Genomic DNA, 17,057 nt, shown 5'->3' with positions numbered 1-17,057 from the left:
GATGAGGAGGGTGGGGCAGCTCTGAGGACTCTGTTCCACGGTGTGTCCCAGACCTAGCTGAAGCACAGGGGAAGCTCCGGGGTGCTGTGGGGAAAGACTTCTCAGTTGAGAGTTGTTTCTTTCTGTTACAAGAGGACGATTTTCTAAGAATCAGAATCATGAATAAACTTTCCAAACCAAGTAAGCTGTGGCCTATCAGCTCTACCTGAGTCTCCTGGGAGAATCAGGGGATGGGGAAACTATGCTTTCTTTCCACAATAGATGTTTCTCCTAGATACTTACCTGCATGACTGAGGTGGGGCATTAAAAATAAACTGTGTGGGGCTGGAGCAATGGCAAAGCGGGTAGGGCATTTGCCTTGCACGCGGCCGACCCGGGTTTGATTCCCCGCATCCCATATGGTCCCCCAAGCACCGCCAGGAGTAATTCCTGAGTGCAGAGCCAGGAGTAACCCCTGAGCATCGCCGGGTGTGACCCAAAAAGTAAAAATAAATAAACAAATAAATAAATAAATTGTGTATATATGTACGCACATGAACATCTGTGTGCATGCATGTATGCACATGTAGTGTTGGGGATGGAACCTGAGGTCTCACTTCTGCAACACAAGTGTTCTACCACTGAGCTATATCCCTAGACTCCTGAAGAGTGAAACTGGAAGGATCAAGTCAATAAGATCCCTTCAGAGACACACCTTAGGCTTGACTTTGCTTCACTTGAGGCCATGGGACCTGAGTTATTGGAACAAGACTGCTCAGGAGAGATGAATTCAATTGATCCTCTTAGGAAAATACAAAACTAAAACCAACACAAATGCCATCATTCTCCGAAACTAAAACAAGTTAGGTGAGATTCTGAGTCGCCCCATTTCTATCATTCCCAGAGAGAGCAAATGGAACTGGTCAACAAAAACCTGATCAAGTGAATCAGTACTGCTCAAGAAGTACAAGAAATAGGCCTCATGAGAAGAGGCAGTTCGTGTCAGAACAGGATTCACCAAGTGCTTCCCCAACTAATTCTCAGCTGTGTCACCCGATATCTGTTAGAGGATGCATGTAATATAAGTGCTGATGTGGTGCTGTAGCTCTTCACAACCGTCAGTACTCCAGCCATCAGTATTCCATCTCCTCTGCTGCCGGTGACAGGCACTGCGATGCAGTGTCCAGGCTTGCCTGAGTCAGCTTGAGGCTACTCATAAGACTGACTGCAGCGGAGTAGGCAAAGGGTGGTAGGGGAGAGGGAGGCAAGAGGGCTGAAAAAAAGCACTAACATCCTACTAGTACCAGGCAGTCGGCAGAAAGAAATGAAACACTTGTGGAGCCAGATGACACCCGCAAAGGCAGATGTGACTGAGGCCCAGAAGCAGGAGCTGCTTGCCTAAACCAGTGTGGATAAGAAGACCTAGGCAAACACCTGCCCCCTTCGTTAAAGGAATGCCCTGTTATCTTCAGGGTGACCAAGCCCTAATTTCAAGCTGCAAAGACAGCTCAGAAAGCCCAAAGTTTAAAAAGAAAGAAAGAAAGAAGGAAAGAAAGAAAGAAAGAAAGAAAGAAAGAAAGAAAGAAAGAAAGAAAGAAAGAAAGAAAGAAAGAAAGAAAGAAAGAAAGAAAGAAAGAAAGGAAAGCCCAAAGTTCTCAAATGGGCTCCAAGAGAAGTGCCTGGGTTGGCACACTCTGTGCTGCAGACACTGTACCAAGTTTGATGCTGATCTGTGAGTGTCATGTACCTGGGCAGTGAACAATCTGGTGGCAAGGTCTCAAGGACTCACTCTCCCTATTGCTCCACAAACCACATAGACAGGATCAGTCCTTTCAGGCACCTGGAGGCTCCGAAGTCCCCAACCGACCCTCAGGGCAGCAAGTCACAGACAGTTATAGTCAGGGTGACAGTCACGGTCACAGCAGGCCCTCGTCAGCCCAGGAATGCCGAGAAGAGGAGGAATGTCAATAGGCTCTTATTCTTTAGTAGTCCACCTCTGGGAGCAGCTCCCAGGCCAAGGCCAGTGACCTCACAGTGTACTCAGACCGGCCACTTGGAGATGGCTTTGCACCCAGGCAGGGGTCACACGCTTGCAGCACTCATCTCAGAATTTCAGAAGACACGACAGAAATGAAAGAAATGCAGGGTGCTCACCGGGCAACCAAAAGCTCCTGCACCCTATTCACTCTGCTCACAGCTAAGGAAACACCAGGGAAAGAAGCACTTTTTTCCATGCCAACATGGAACATAGGGCCTCACACATGCAGTGTGTGTTCCAGCACTTTGAATCATCTCCTGCCCCACAAGACAAATTCTTTGGGGGGGGGGGGTAAGGGGTACACTCAGTGGTGTCAGGACTTACGTTTAGCTCTGTACTTAGGGATCACTTCTGGTGGGGCTCAGGGAACAATATTGGGGTGTCGGTAATCTAAGCCAGGTCATCAGGGTGCAGGGCAAGAGTCACACCTGCTGTACTGTTGCTCTGGCCCCACAAGGCAAATCCTTAACTGTAGAAGGACACAGCCCACGCTGACCACTTTCCCTCCTCATTCACTCACTGCCTGTAAGAACCACGCTGAGGGGCTGGAGAGATAGCACAGCGGGTAGGGCGTTTGCCTTGCACGCGGCCGACCCGGGTTCAATTCCCAGCACCTCATATGTTCTCCTGACCACCAGAGGTAATTCCTGGGTAATTTCCGAGTGCATGAGCCAGGAGTAACCCCAGTGCATCGCCGGGTGTGACCCAAAAAGCAAAAAAAAATTTGCCTTGAGGTGCCCGAGCGATAGTACATACGGTCCCCAAGTGCTGCCAAGAGTGATTCCTGCGAGCAGAGCAAGGAGTAACCTCCGTGCACCGCCCGGTGTGACCCAAAACAAACAAAAATCTGCCACGTGGGGCTAGAGCGACAGGACTGGGTACGACGCTTGCCCCGCACCCCTGCACGGACCTCACCTGCCGCCCACAGCTGGGGAGCTGGGTGTGGTCTCGAGATCCCCTAGTAGAGCTGTGGGGAGCCAGACCCCGCCTCCTGCCCCGCCCCTACCCGCCCCCAACCCCTCCCAGGCCCCGCCCAGTGTGAGGGCCGCCGCACAAACTGCAGTGGGTGAGGGGCGGCACCAGGGAGACCCCGTGAGAGAGCCCGTGACGGAGCAGGGGAGGGTCTCCCGGCTGCGCACCCCGGCAGAGGCTCCCGGGTGCCGTGGACATGGAACTGCATGTTCCGGGGCTTGGGCTGGACGGGTCGGGCGGGGGACACGCGAGGCAGGCACGGAAAGAGAGGGGGTCCGGAAGACCCAAAACTGGGGCTGTGGGGGGTCCGGGAGACCTGGAGCTGAGGGAGATGGGGGAGGGGCCCGGGAGACCCGGAGCTGGGGGGGATGGGGAGGGGGGTGGGAGACCCGGAGCTGAGGGAGCTGGGGGTCCGGGCGACCCGGAGCTGAGGGAGCTGGGGGTCCGGGCGACCCGGAGCTGAGGGAGCTGGGGGGTCCGGGAGACCCGGAGCTGAGGGAGCTGGGGGGTCCGGGCGACCCGGAGCTGAGGGAGATGGGGGGAGAGGGGCTTTGGGAGACTCAGAGCTGAGGGCGGTGGCGGGGATTCTGGGAGACTCAGGTGAGGGAAGAAGTGGGGACCCTCCACCCCTCCTAGCAGAAGAGGAAGCTGCTCGTCCCCACACGAGGGAAAGGACCCCGAGTTTTCCTGGGGTGTTGGTCCCGTTACACTTGCTCAGAGGTGAAGCTTTGAGTGAGGCGCCCGCGTATCGGCGACCCTTAGCCTGCCATGGACATGGAACTGCATGTTCCGGGGCTTGGGCTGGACGGGTCCAAGGGGCCTATCTGAGGCCTGGGCCCTACCGAGACCCTCCCCTTTTAGATGTTGTAGAATTAATGGGGTTCACTGGGGTTCTCGCATTTCAAATGTGAAAGGAATAAAGAGCTGTCAGCCTGCTGTCCTCACAGAAAAACCTAAAATAGCCCAGCTTAAAGGCAGGAAAGATTTGATAGTTTACAGTTAAGATTCTGTCTAGAGGAAACTGGGGGGCCCTGGGGGCAGCGCTCCTCCGAGGGTGTCCCTGAGCCCAATGCACCCAGGCAGGGTCTTGACACCCAGTGAGGCTACTGCTCAAGGCCTCAGGGGGCCTGACTGGGGGCTGGACCTGGCTGTGCTGTGGACATCCAGGGACGCCACCCCCCACTAGGCAAGGGGCTACAGTATGGTGGCTGTTGCCTATGTCACTGTGGGAAACCCTAGGACAGTGCCCCCATTGCACCGTTGGGACAGTGCGTCCGTACCTGGTACCCATGTCACACTGTGGGGACAACATTGTCCTCAGGGGCTACTCCCAGCTTGGTGTTCACTCTGGTGGTGCTGGGGAGGAGGGTCTTCTGGTTTCCAAGTCCTTGTACTTAAGGGCCTTCCCACATAAGCATCACGTGTGATGAATGACTGAGAAAGTGTTCCTGTTCCCACCCTCCTGCGCAGATTTTTCAGAAGCATTTTGGTTTGCTTTTAGTCTATACTTGGCCATGTTGAGAGGTACTTTCAGTCCCATCCTCAGGTTCACTCATGGTGCTGGGGGGATGCTGTGGTGCAGGGGATGGAATCCGGTGCCCTTGTGTACAAAGTTGGTGCTCCAGACCTATTTTTTTTAATCCCTTCCTGAATCTCTGAGAACTCTAGGTACATTCTTCCTCTCTTGCAGAAACATACACAATAGTTACCATCTTTGCTATTTTTAAGCATACAGTTCAGTGTAACACTGTAGCACTGTTGTCCCATTGTTCATCAATTGGGCATCTCCATTGTGAGATTTGTACTGTTTTCGGCATATCAATACACCACCGTAGCTTGCCAGGCTCTGCCATTGGGCGGGATACTCTCGGTAGCTTGCCGGGCTCTCTGAGAGGGATGGAGGAATGGAACCCAGATCAGCCACGTGCAAGGCAAACGCCTAAACCGCTGTGCTACCAAACCCACAGTTCAGTGTATAAAACACAAAATTCAATATTGTGCAGTCAGCTCCAGAACACCTGAAAACTCTCCCCATCACCCATCTCTGCCCCTAGCAACCACTATCTCACTATAGGCACTATCTGTGTATTCTGAATATATCTCTTATTAGTGAAAACATATTTTCTTGGGCAGGAGATAATCCTGGGGTTAAAGGTGAAAGCCTTGTTATTCCACTCTCTGCACCACATGTGATCCTCAAGCACTGCCAGGAGTGATTCTGAACATTGCCAGGTATGGCCCAATTTCCTCCTCCCCAGCCCCACTCCCACTTTTTGTGTGTTATTACTTATACTTTGCACAAAACCTTGAAATGTGAAACTTGGTTTACTTTATGTTGCCTGTATCTCTGATGTCATCATCTAAAAATTATTGCTAAATGCCATGTGCTAAAGCTTTTGTACCATTTCCCTAAAAGAGTTTTTAATGCTCCTAGCCTTCTAATTGGGCTTTTGTCCATTCTGTTTATGGTGGAAGGCGACATAACCAGATGGAAGGTGTAATGTCTGGGACAGGCATGGAGTTGTGTCCCCTTTCTCAGGGACCACACCTCCAGTGCTCACCTACCTGAACCACATTTGAACTGAAACTGAGTCCTGTTAACAAAAGCACAGGAACAACTGATATGCAGTCTTTATATATAGGAAGATTTATGTTATTTTCTTTTTTAAAATAATCGTTAAGCTCACACTTGCCCATCTGCCAACATCCTGCCTGAGCACCACAGCACAGGCCTGGCCCATGTGTTCTGCTCCTGACCAGCCCTGCTGCAGCCCCAGTTGTGCCTAACTGGTGAGGTGTCGGCTCTTACAACTGTGAGCACTCACCTAACCTCAGTAAGCAGGTATGTCCGTGCCCACAGTCTCACTGGCCTGAGAGGGAGGACCCTGCACTTGTCTCCAGCTCTACCTCCCTGTGCAGAAGAGGCTACGTGGGCCCAGATGGGGCTCTGCACAGCCCTCCTGGGAAGGCAAGACCATGCTCAGCACCCAAGTGCACAGCAGTCACTTATGCCCCTGAAGTTGGCATCTCCTTAGGGGCCCTTCTGTACACTGCTTTCCTTCTGAGGCAGCAGATCTCAGCTATCTGAACTTGGAGAGTAACAATTTTCAGATTGATGGGCTTGAGCGATAGCACAGCAGTTGGGCATTCGCCTTTCACATGGCAGACCCGTGTTCGATTCCTCCGCCCCTCTCGGAGAGCCCGGCAAGCTACTGAGAGTATGGTGCCCGCACAGCAGAGCCTGGCAAGCTACCTGTGCATATTGGATATGCCAAAAACAGTAACAATAAGTCTCTCAATGAGAGATGTTACTGGTGCCCCTCGAACAAATCGATGAGCAAAGGGATGACAGTGACAGTGACAGATTGATGCTACAGAAAGAAATATGTCAGGCTTTATATTCATTTTATTTTCTTCAGCAGCACTGACAAGCCTGAGTGAGGCTCATCTAATCTGAGCATTTTCTCTGAAGGCTCATCATAGCCTTCCTGTTCTGAGAAAACAAGCCAGCAATTCAGCACAAGCATGGAACAGTTTTCCAACATTGATATCACCATCAAAAGACACAGAAATGTGGACCAAACCTTCTCAGTGCCCAGGACTGACGTGGTTAGACAAGTGCAGTGAGGGAAGGGCACAGTTGCACAGAATAGCTGGCTGGGCCGCTGCCAATCCAAGAGAGGGGACAGGCTTTCTCAGGCCATCTCCTCTGAACAGAGGCAGTGCTGGCACACCACAAGAGGAGTAGTGAGTTCAGAGATGCCCTGTATCAAGGATTTCTGTGAAGCCTCCGTGTGCTGTCCCTTGGCCTGTCTGTGAAACGGGTCCCCTTCAGTTGCTTCCGCCCTTCTGATCTTTTCTTACAGCCTCTGGCTCTGCTTCTGGGCCTTCCCATTCGTGCCCCAGGAAATATTCCTCTGGGGCACCACCACCACCATCCAAGTAATGTTCAGCTACAGGACTCCACAAAGGACCCCTGGGGGAAACATCCAGGTCCACGCGAGACCTAGCCTTCTTCTTCCTCTTGTGCATCAGTCCAGTCTGTTCCGCTCTGTGTTGTGGCCCCAGCAGGAACCCGCTGCCCTGCCCTTGTCCTTTCTCCTTTCTCCGCTTGTACTCCATGATCTGCTTGTTTAGTGCCTCATGGTCAATCCCATACAGGCTTGAGTATGCAGGAGGAGCCTGGGGAGCACACCGAGATGGGGCCTCAGGGTCTCTGCAGGGGAGAGAGAAGCATGGAGCAGACATCAGCACCCACACCATCAAGGGTTCATAGGCTAGCACCTTGCCTTCCAACACCCCCAAAAGCCATCTTTTTTTAAAATTTTTTGGGGGGTTTTTTGGGTCACACCCGGCAATGCACAGGGGTTACTCCTGGCTCATGCACTCAGGAATTACTCCTGGCGGTGCTCGGGGGACCACATGGGATGCTGGGAATCGAACCCGGGTCGGCCCCCTGCAAGGCAAATGCCCTACCCACTGTGCTATTGCTCCAGCCCCCCAAAAGCCATCTTGAGGCAAACTGGGGTTCCCTTATCCAGGACAACGGGCCATCAGTACTACTATGAAGCACCTTTGGCTTTAACATGGCTACATGCTAAGCCAGGACTACGTGATTCATGGCACCTGGTTCTCATGTCATATGACAACCTAAGGACCATCTGCTCACAGCAGTAAAGCCTAAGCAGCAATTCCAGAACACAAGAGTGGCCACCGAACCTCCACCCTCTGTCCCCACAAGCTGCTTTCTTGCTGACCTGAGACACTTGAGCCCGCAGTGGACCCTGGAATTAGGTCAGTGCTTTCCCCATACTATACATCACTGGGGGTGATAACAGTAGCCTGGCCCTGATTGAGCCCATGTGATGTCCATGGGGCTAGTATGAGACGCAAAGGCTGTAGCTGCCCTTCACATGCTCTGTCCCTCTGCACATACCCTGGAATCTCTAGGTCCAGCCTGTACCCTTAAGGCCCAAGACACACCACTTTCTCAGAGGCCCACCTGACCATGTGGTGGTCAGTGCTAGTGCTACCTGACCATGCAATAGCATGCGAGATGCCCCTCCTCCCAACTGTCTGTGATGCTCCCTGTTTCCTGCTGGCCTTCCCCAACAATTAGCTACAGGCATACAGACACCACTGCTAAAACAGGGTCTGGCAGGTAGAAGGCACTCTAAGTGCTGAGTGAACCACAAGGACTTGGGAGGAGGAGGGCAGTGATGATGATGATGGCATTTGTCCTCACTTAGCAGCCACTAAAGACACCACAGCTCTGGCCTAGAAAGTGCTGTCCCAGACCACAATGCCTCCCCAGGGGACTGAGCACATGCACAAGTTTCACCTGAAGTTACTCTGTGCGAAGTCTTCCTTCTCTTCTGGGGGTCCAAAATCAGCAGCGGCCAGCAGCTGGTCCACCTGGAAAGCAGCAGAGCAAGTGAAAGGCAGCAGCAGCAGCTACTCAGCTGCTGCAAACCCTCCCTGCGTCTCTGTGGGCTCAGTCCCAGCCTCCTGTGACACAGCTTTGATTTTAAACATCTTTTTGTTTTGAGATCATATCCAGTGGTGCTCAGTGCTCATATACAGGCATCCTGCATGCTAAGCACCCGCCTGGCCAGCTCCCTGCTCCTTCTACCAGAGTTTACTCTGATAATGAAGTGAGGCTCCTTGACAACTGTATTTGAACTCTGAAAGTCAAATGCATGAAAAGCCAAGTAAGTAGCTACCAGTCATTAGTTTCTAATGGGGTCGTGTAAGGTACTTCTCACACCTGGCAGTGCTCAGGGGTGCGGGTACCATGTGGTATGATGTCCGGCTCTGGGCTCCTGTAGGAAAAGCATGTGCTAAGAACCTCTGACCATCTCCATGGTGCCCCTTCAGTTCTGCTACAGAGGCTGCATATGGGGTGGGCTAGACAAACCTGCCAGTACTTCACCAGAAAGGGGCTGGGACTGCTGGTGCAGGGACAGCTGAGCCACGGCCCCTCCGATAGTTAACTTTTAACCCTCAGCACTACCTAGTCATGTTCTGAAGTTAATTCAAATTCAACATTTTATTCATATAAAACTCACCTCTGCAAGAGCAGCATTTCCTTTGTCCTGAACAAATACTATAGGAGGTATGTTCCTCAGGGTCTGAAGAGACAACAAAAGATGCCTGGAGAGAGAGATGAGCACAGCTTGAGGACACAGTACATGGAGGGACTATGCAGCTGTGCTCTGGGTTTCCGGATACCTACATGAAAACACAAGGCTAGGAAAGAGGTTCAGGAGCTGAGCATCCTAAGCGAATGACTCAATCTCTGGCGAATGACTGCTGGGAGAGATTCCCCAGAGCACAGTCAGGAGTAGCAACCGAGTACCAGCCAGCATGGTCCGAAAGCCCTCCGCCCAAAAACAGAAAAGTAAAAGCGTACAATAGAACTGGCTAGGAATGGATCTCAAGCTCATGGCCTCACCTCATGTGTGCTGCACTCCTCTGTAGGACGGCCTGGGTGTGCGTGTTCTGCTCAGCAGACAGTGTGCTCTTCCAGTATACGCGGCATGCGGAGAAGTCTGAAGTCAGAGAGACCTGGGTTCCATCCGCCCAGCATTAAGTGACTCAGCCCACATGGGTTTCCCAAAGACAACCAACTCTCAGGAAATAAAAGTGAACCGACTGAGGCTGTGCTCCTGGCATGCCCCACAGTTCCATCTCCTCTCAAACAGCTGAAGCAGAGGCATGCTGCCGAGCTCAGCCCTGGGGTCCTGTCTCAGTTGCCTGATCTACTGTCTCATCCCACTCCTTCCTTTGGCTGCCTCATCCCTCTCCTCCCCTCCGCGCCTCATCCCACTCGTTTCTTCACTGCCTCATCAGTCTCACCCCTTCCCTTGGCTGTGCTGTCCCCTGGCATGGAGATAGCATAAGTCACCTCTTCCATATGCACAGGAAGTAAAGGAGACTCCTTCTGCCCTCCCCTCTGCTTACCTGGCATTGCCACCCACTCTAAGCACGTGTTGTCTACCCCCACACATGAAGACCCCGCAAAGAACCAGGTGCGTGCGCACACGCGCACACACACACATACACACACACATACACACACACACACACACACACACACACACACACCACCACCACCACCCCACCCCCCACCCTGCATCTCCATCTTTAGAACTAAAAGGTCACACTTGGCCATACTTCTTTAACCCAAACTAGAGCCCTCAGAAGAGAAGCGGTGCCTGGCCTTTAACTATTGGCAAGTATGGCCTGTGCCTACGTCCCCACCTTGGAGAGCTCCACATTCAGGTCACAGACTTCCTGGCTCACTTCAGGGGTACACAGCAGATCAGTCAAGGCTTTGTAGAGAAGGCCATTCAGGGCCCTCTGGCGGATGTGGTCTTCCTTCTTGGTCTTCTTCGAATTACTCTTGGTTAGGAATTCTAGCTGGGATGGCTTCTGAGTCTCCATTAGGAAGAAGAGACAACATTACAACTGCACAGAGCATGTGCTGACCAACAAAACAGGCAGGGCAGAGGGTACACTGCTATCTTTGCTTTCATAAAAGTGAAGCTTATAAGATAGTACAGCGGGTCAGGTCTTGCCTTGCATGCATGCAGCTGACCCAGGTCCGCAGCACCCATCAAGATCCTTGTGGGGGACCAAGAGTGATCTCTGAGTGTAGAGTAAGACCATTTGAGTAGTGCCAGGTATGGTCCCAAACCAATAATAATTAAGCTCATTAGCTTGAGGCTGCAGAGCTGGGCCACACCTGGCAATGCCCCAGTGTCATTCCTGGTGATACTCAGGGCAGCATATGCTGTTCCAGATGTAGAACCAGAATCAGTTTCTAAGCAAGGCAAGTGCTAACCCCTATACTTTGTTTCTGACCCTGAAAATAAAGCAAATTTTACAGACTTATACCCTTTAAGACCTAGCATCACTGCAAGACCGAAAATACTGCCAGAAGTCTGGAAACATAGGTCAAAGGGCTGGAGATCATGCTTGACATACAGAAGTCTTGGGTTTGATCCCTGCTACTACACGGTCCTCTGAGCACAGCCTAAAAGAATACTGGAGCACTGAGTCGGGGGTAGTCCATGAGCACTGCCTTCAAGATTCTAAAGGGACCAGGGAGATGATTTACAATAGGCTTTGTATGAGGGAAGCCTTGGTTCCTTTCTCCAAACAACTGAAGTGGCTACAGCCAGGGCTGGAGAGAGGGCACAGAGGGCAGAGAGGGCTGACAGATGGCACAGAGGGCTGGAGGGATGGCACAGAGGGCTGGAGGGATGGCACAGAGAGCTGACAGCACAGAGGGCTGAAGAGATGGCACAGAGGGCTGGAGAGAGGGCACAGAGGGCAGAGAGGGCTGACAGAAGGCACAGAGGGCTGGAGGGATGGCACAGAGAGGGCTGACAGATGGCACAGAGGGCTGGAGGGATGGTACAGAGGGCTGATAGATGGCACAGAGGGCTGGAGAGATGGCACAGAGAGCAGACAGATGGTGCAGATGGCTGGAGAGAGGGCACAGAGGGCAGAGAGGGCTGACAGAAGGCACAGAGGGCTGGAGGGATGGTACAGAGGGCTGGAGAGATGGCACAGAGAGCAGACAGATGGTGCAGATGGCTGGAGAGAGGGCACAGAGGGCTGACAGATGGCGCAGAGAGCTGGGGAGAGGGCACAGAGGGCTGGGAAGAGGACACAGAGGGCTGGGGAGAGGGCACAGAGGGCTGGGGAGAGGGCACAGAGGGCTGGGGAGAGGGCACAGAGGGCTGGCAGATGACACAGAGGGCTGGCAGAAGGTGGACTGAGCTGGAGTGTGTACATTCGCATGCGGTCCCCCAAGAACCTAAAGTTTGTGTCTCCAGTGCACTTTGTTACTTACCAAGTGGGTGCCCAAGGAAGGACCTTCATACCAAAACTTTTTTCTAAGAAGAAAAAAAAAAACTAAGCTGGATATTGGCAGCAAAGTAAAGAATAAACTATAAGGGCCCACACCACAGCATCTTCTTGACCTGTTTGCTATTCCACCATTTCAGGTGAGGCTTGCCTCTGTTCTCACTGGGTCTGTTCCAAATGGGAGGCAGAGCTCCAACAGGAGGTAGAGCCCCTCCCTCCCTGGTGGGTGCCAGCAGCCTCCGCACACGATCTGCACCATACTAGGGGCCCACACCAGCTCCTGAAGCACGTGACATAGCTACTCAACAGATTACATGCTGCTTACAATTACTCTTCCTGTCATTCTGTGAGGATGGGTGGAGGAGACAGAGAGCAACCTCTAGCTTAATCCCTCAGCATTTTCCAGGAAGGTTTACTACAAAGACTCACCCCCAGGAGAGCAAGAACCCTAGAAAATCAATTCAGAAAACATATAGAAACCCACCAGCCTCAATGAGCAAGAAAATAATCACCGAAGACGTGAACACTAATAAATGTTCAGGTAGTGTCATTAGTGACACTGTGATGAAGATATTCAACAAGTTCAAAGAAACAATAGCACAGGTAGTCAGCAAAGTACAAAAAGTATGAGAGTCAAAACAAAAAAAAACTACTAAACAGAAATGAAGAACATAGTAGGTGGTATTTAAAAAAAGTCAACACTGCATTCATTTGTGGAATAGAATAGTATGAGGCTAATATCCAAGGTGAGGGTAAACAGGGGCCAATAAACAGGTCAATGGTTGGAAGCTTGCCACAGAGTGTGTGTGTGGAGCGGGTGGAGGGCACAGGTAAAGGGATATACCTGGTAACCTTTTATTACCTGTATTGCAAACCATAAAGCCCAAATGGAAAGGGGTGGGTGGGCAGGAATCGAGAAAAAAAAAAGCTGGCTATAGTGGGAGGCAGTAGGACAATGGTGGGGGGGAGGGATACTGGGACCACTGGTAATAGGAAAAGCACACTGGTGAAGAAATGGGTGTTGGAACATTATATGACTGAAATCCAACCATGAATAACTTTGTAAATGTGTATATCACTGATTCAATTAAAAACAAATAAACGGAAACTTTTTTTAAAACTTAAAAAAATTAGGGGCTGGGGTGATAGCATAGCGGGTAGGGTGTTTGCCTTGCACTCGGCCGACGCGGGTTCAAATCCCAGCATCCCATATGGTCCCCTGAGCACCGCCAGGAGTAATTCCTGAGTGCAGAGCCAGGAGTGACCCCTGTGCATCACCAGGTGTGACCCAAAAGCCAAAAAAAAAACAAAAAAACTTAAAAAATTTAAAAGTCAATAGAAGCTCTGAACAGCAGGATAACAGAAGCTGAGCAAAAGATTGAGGAGCTCCAAGATGAGAAGGAGGGAACCACTAGGAAACAGAAGGTGGACTATAGTCTGAAGAGAAATGAACAGCATACAAGAGAAATATGGGACAAGTTCAAGAGGAACATTGTAAGAATCACTGGAGTCCCTGAAGAACAGGAAGGCACATGTGATGAAGAAACAATAGTTAAAGAAATCATAGATAAGAACTTCCCAGAGTTGAGGATTATGGGCACCTAGAGATCTAAGAGACCCAATAGGTCCAAGTGAAAATAGACCCAATTGGACAATCTCCAAGACACATTATACTCCAAGTGACAAAATCCAAAGAGAGAATATTGAAAGCAGCAAGATCAAAAAAGGAACTTAGATATAAAGGAAAGCCCATAAAATGTACAGGTCTATCAAATCAGACCCCACAAGCCAGATATATATAGAAGAACATAGTACAAAATTTCAACAAAATGAACACCAAGAATACACTAACGAATTCCTTTAAAGGACAGGAGAAACTTCCTAACATGGCACTGAGTATGGCTCTTACTAACGGTGCATACAGGTTGTCTTCTACTAGATTAAATTAAAACCATATAGCAATTAATCATGACAAGTTGACTTCCATTTATTTTCTGATAATTCTATTTGCCATTCTTTTAAAGTTTTTTTAGACTGAGTAATATGAAATAAGTTTGATATATGCCTGCCATGAAAACAGGCTGGCAGGTAACCTGGGGACACTGGTGGATTGAAGGGGACACTGATGGTGGGACTGATGCTGGAACATTGTATGCCTACAACTACTCTTAGTATGAAGAACTTTGTAAATCAGTGCCATAATAGAATTTTTAGAAATAATTTTTAAAAAGAAGAAATTACACCAGCTAATTTGAGATCATGCTATCAGTGACCTGTTTGAGAGGCCAAGTTTGAACCAGTGTAACTCAAATATGAAGGTTTAGATAGCTAACAACAGGAGTTGTGTGTGAGACTCAGTTTTAACTCATCCTCACAATTTTTACTGTCTAGTACTTTCTAGTCCTAAAGGTAAAGAAAAATCTTAAAAACATGTCTACTAAATGAGGTAATTCAAGTGGTGGACCATTAGCCCAGTACATACAGGTCTCCAAGTTCTATCCTTAGCTCCCTATGCACTACCAGGCCCAAGTTTGAACCATCAGTCCGCACCCCTAGGCGTGCTCCTAGCTCCCTGAGCACCACTGGGAGTGGTCCAAGTATACATACATATTCACAGTCCACGGATACATACGCACAGACCATGGATGTACACGTACAGTCCACATAGAGTCCCTGTATATACACTATGTAGTCTGTGTATATATAGTCCATGTACACAGCCTATGTATACATACACAGCTCAGGTAGATGCACAAAAACTCCATGTACAGTCTATGTATTTATACAGACATATAGTCCATGTATAATCTATGTATCTATATAAACAACACATGTACATATACTACACACTCCATGTAGAGTTTCTATATATATATATACAGTGTACATATAATCCATATACATAGTCTATTATACCCAGTATATATTATACACAGTATATGTACAAAGTTCATGTATATAGTCTTTATATACACAGTGCATTATACACAATCCAGCATATAGTTTACTTATACATACACATCTACACACATCGCATATGTATATACAGCCCATTATAAACTCCATTACAGCTCATGTATATACAGCTTACTTACATATACACATCTACCTATACGCTTACATATGTGTATATACACAGCCCATGTATATCTACATGGTTTATATACAGCCCATGTATATCTACACAGGCATCTATGTCTTCACACAGTGCATGCATGTATACACAGTCCAGTCCATGTATACATATGTACACTTGCACATATACACCCCAAACCTTAGCCGAGCACCTAGTTCCGTGGTTTTAAAACTTCCTACAGCTACAGATAGGATCTGTTCCGTGGCTCTGGTGGGCAAGGCCATTCTCCAGGATGAGGGGGCCAAGGACCCTGAGCCCACACGGCGTACGACTGGCGTGCACAGCCAAGCAGGGTGGGCACTGTTGCAGTGGGGGCTCTCAGAGAGGAAGACTGCGGCAGCAGAGTTGAGGGGCATCGGGATAAAGCCCTTCACTTCACGGGGAGAGACGTAGAGAAGCCTCCGGGCCGAGTGCAGACACGGAATCTCCGCTTTTCCAGCAGAAAGAGCCTGCCTCTCATCCCGGAGAAGGAAACACCGAGACAACCGAACGAGAGCACCTGGAGGGGGGCTGCGTGCGAGAAGGCCGCCCCCGCCACCCACGGGTCAGCTCCCGGCCGCGCTCCCGCCCGCGCCTTCGCGGTACCTGGTTCTGGACGCGAACTTCTTGAGCAGGTTCTTGCCGCACGAGGCCGGCGAGCCGTGAAGGGCCCGCGGCTGCAGCCCCAAGAGCCGGCTGCCCAGCAACGCCCCCAAGCCTGGACAGGACACCCACGGGGCGCGCGCCGCAGGCCACATGACGCCGAGTCCGAGCCCCCGGCCGGCGCAGCCGGCGCAGTGCGCGCGGGCGGGGCGACGCGCGGTGGGCGGGGCGACTGCGGGGGCGGGGCGACTGCGACGGGAGACGTGCGTGTGGAGGAGCGTGCGAGGCGGTGGGGCGTGTGTGGGCGGGGCGACCGCGGGGGCGGGGCGACTGCGACGGGAGACGTGCGTGTGGAGGAGCGTGCGAGGCGGTGGGGCGTGTGTGGGCGGGGCGACCGCGCGGGCCGGGGGACACGTGTGCGCGGAGACGTGCGCGTCCGGGAGACGCCTGCGCGGAGGCGACGGGCGTGTGGACGGGCCGCTGGCCGGCGGGGCTGCTGTGGAGACGGCTGCGTACGGACTAAGGCTTGCGGGCCGGAAGACAACCGTGCGCGGACTCGGGGCGGGCGGCGTAGTGCACGCGACGAGAGAGTTGAGCGTGGTGACGCCTGCGGCGCGACGCCAGGAGCCTGCGGGGGACCCTCGGGGTCGGGGAGGTGCGTAGCCCGGGGCGGGGCCCGAGTGTGCAGGGCGGGGCGCGGCCGGGGGCGGGGCCGCAGGGCCCTCCGGGCCGAGGGCCCACGCTGCCCTCCCGCGTCACACTGCAGCAGAAGTTTGGGCAGCCGCCGGCGCGTCAGCTGAGTGGAGCGAGTCAGGCCGCAGCACCGCAGCGCCTTCCCTGAGGAAACAAGCTGAGACGGAAGCAGGCGTGGCTTCTGCGCGAGTGAGTGAGTACTACTGAGGGCTGGGCGGCACCCTGAGCGCTCAGGGCGGAGTGAAAGTGATGGGAGTGGCACTCAAATGGTGAGACTCACTGATAAACTCGGAGTTTAACAGGACCGAAAGCAGGCTGGAGAGATGGTACAGCAGGTATGGTGCTTGCCTTGCACATGGCCGGCCTGGTTCAGTCCCCGCCGCTCCGTGGGGTCCCCAGAGCACTGTTGGGTGTAGCCAAAAAATTAAAAACAGGGCAGGAAGCAAGACAGCAACTGGTGGTTCACACAGCTGACCTCGTGGACCTGGTCTAGTGTGCTTGCTCGCAGTTTGGTGCACACAACCATGCTTCCAAGCAGAACTGTCAGAACCTTAGAGTCCCCAACAACCGGGTGCTCTTAGAAAATCCCTCTTCTCTGATTTTATTGCAAAACCCATGTAGACCTTGAACTGGAACTCCAGCCTCTCTATCCCGTGGCAAATCCTATCTTCTATTCTGCATTAGTTCTCTAGGAAACCAGCCCCAACCTTAGTTGTTTTCCAGAAGTCACATCAAAATTCCAAGGGTTCTAGAAGCTGTGAGCCAGGGACAGAGGTGAAA

At 51.6% G+C, this 17,057-nt stretch overlaps 2 protein-coding genes across 3 annotated transcripts in view; one reads left to right on the top strand and one right to left on the bottom strand.

Annotated features, from left to right (window-relative positions):
* Positions 1–6,377: 6,377 nt before the first annotated feature.
* RBFA (ribosome binding factor A) lies at positions 6,378–15,816 on the bottom strand. The gene is made up of 7 exons (XM_004604457.2): positions 15,588–15,816; positions 11,853–11,895; positions 10,253–10,429; positions 9,444–9,556; positions 9,058–9,142; positions 8,331–8,404; positions 6,378–7,205 (listed from the first exon to the last, which is right to left on the bottom strand). The coding sequence occupies exons 1-7, from the start codon at positions 15,737–15,739 to the stop codon at positions 6,821–6,823; spliced, it is 1,029 nt and encodes a 342-aa protein (XP_004604514.2). The 5' UTR covers positions 15,740–15,816; the 3' UTR covers positions 6,378–6,820.
* Positions 15,817–16,382: 566 nt separating this feature from the next.
* Positions 16,383–17,057, top strand: part of TXNL4A (thioredoxin like 4A) — a 42,210-nt gene continuing 41,535 nt past the window's right edge. For both annotated transcript variants that reach the window (XM_055125988.1, XM_055125986.1), the window contains exon 1: positions 16,383–16,470. The gene's annotated coding sequence lies outside the window, so the exon portion shown is untranslated. The remainder of the gene's footprint in view (positions 16,471–17,057) is intronic.

This window comes from Sorex araneus, chromosome 2, assembly GCF_027595985.1.
Source record: "Sorex araneus isolate mSorAra2 chromosome 2, mSorAra2.pri, whole genome shotgun sequence".
Taxonomy (NCBI): Eukaryota; Metazoa; Chordata; class Mammalia; order Eulipotyphla; family Soricidae; genus Sorex; species Sorex araneus.
This window is presented reverse-complemented; position numbering and strand designations above follow the sequence as displayed.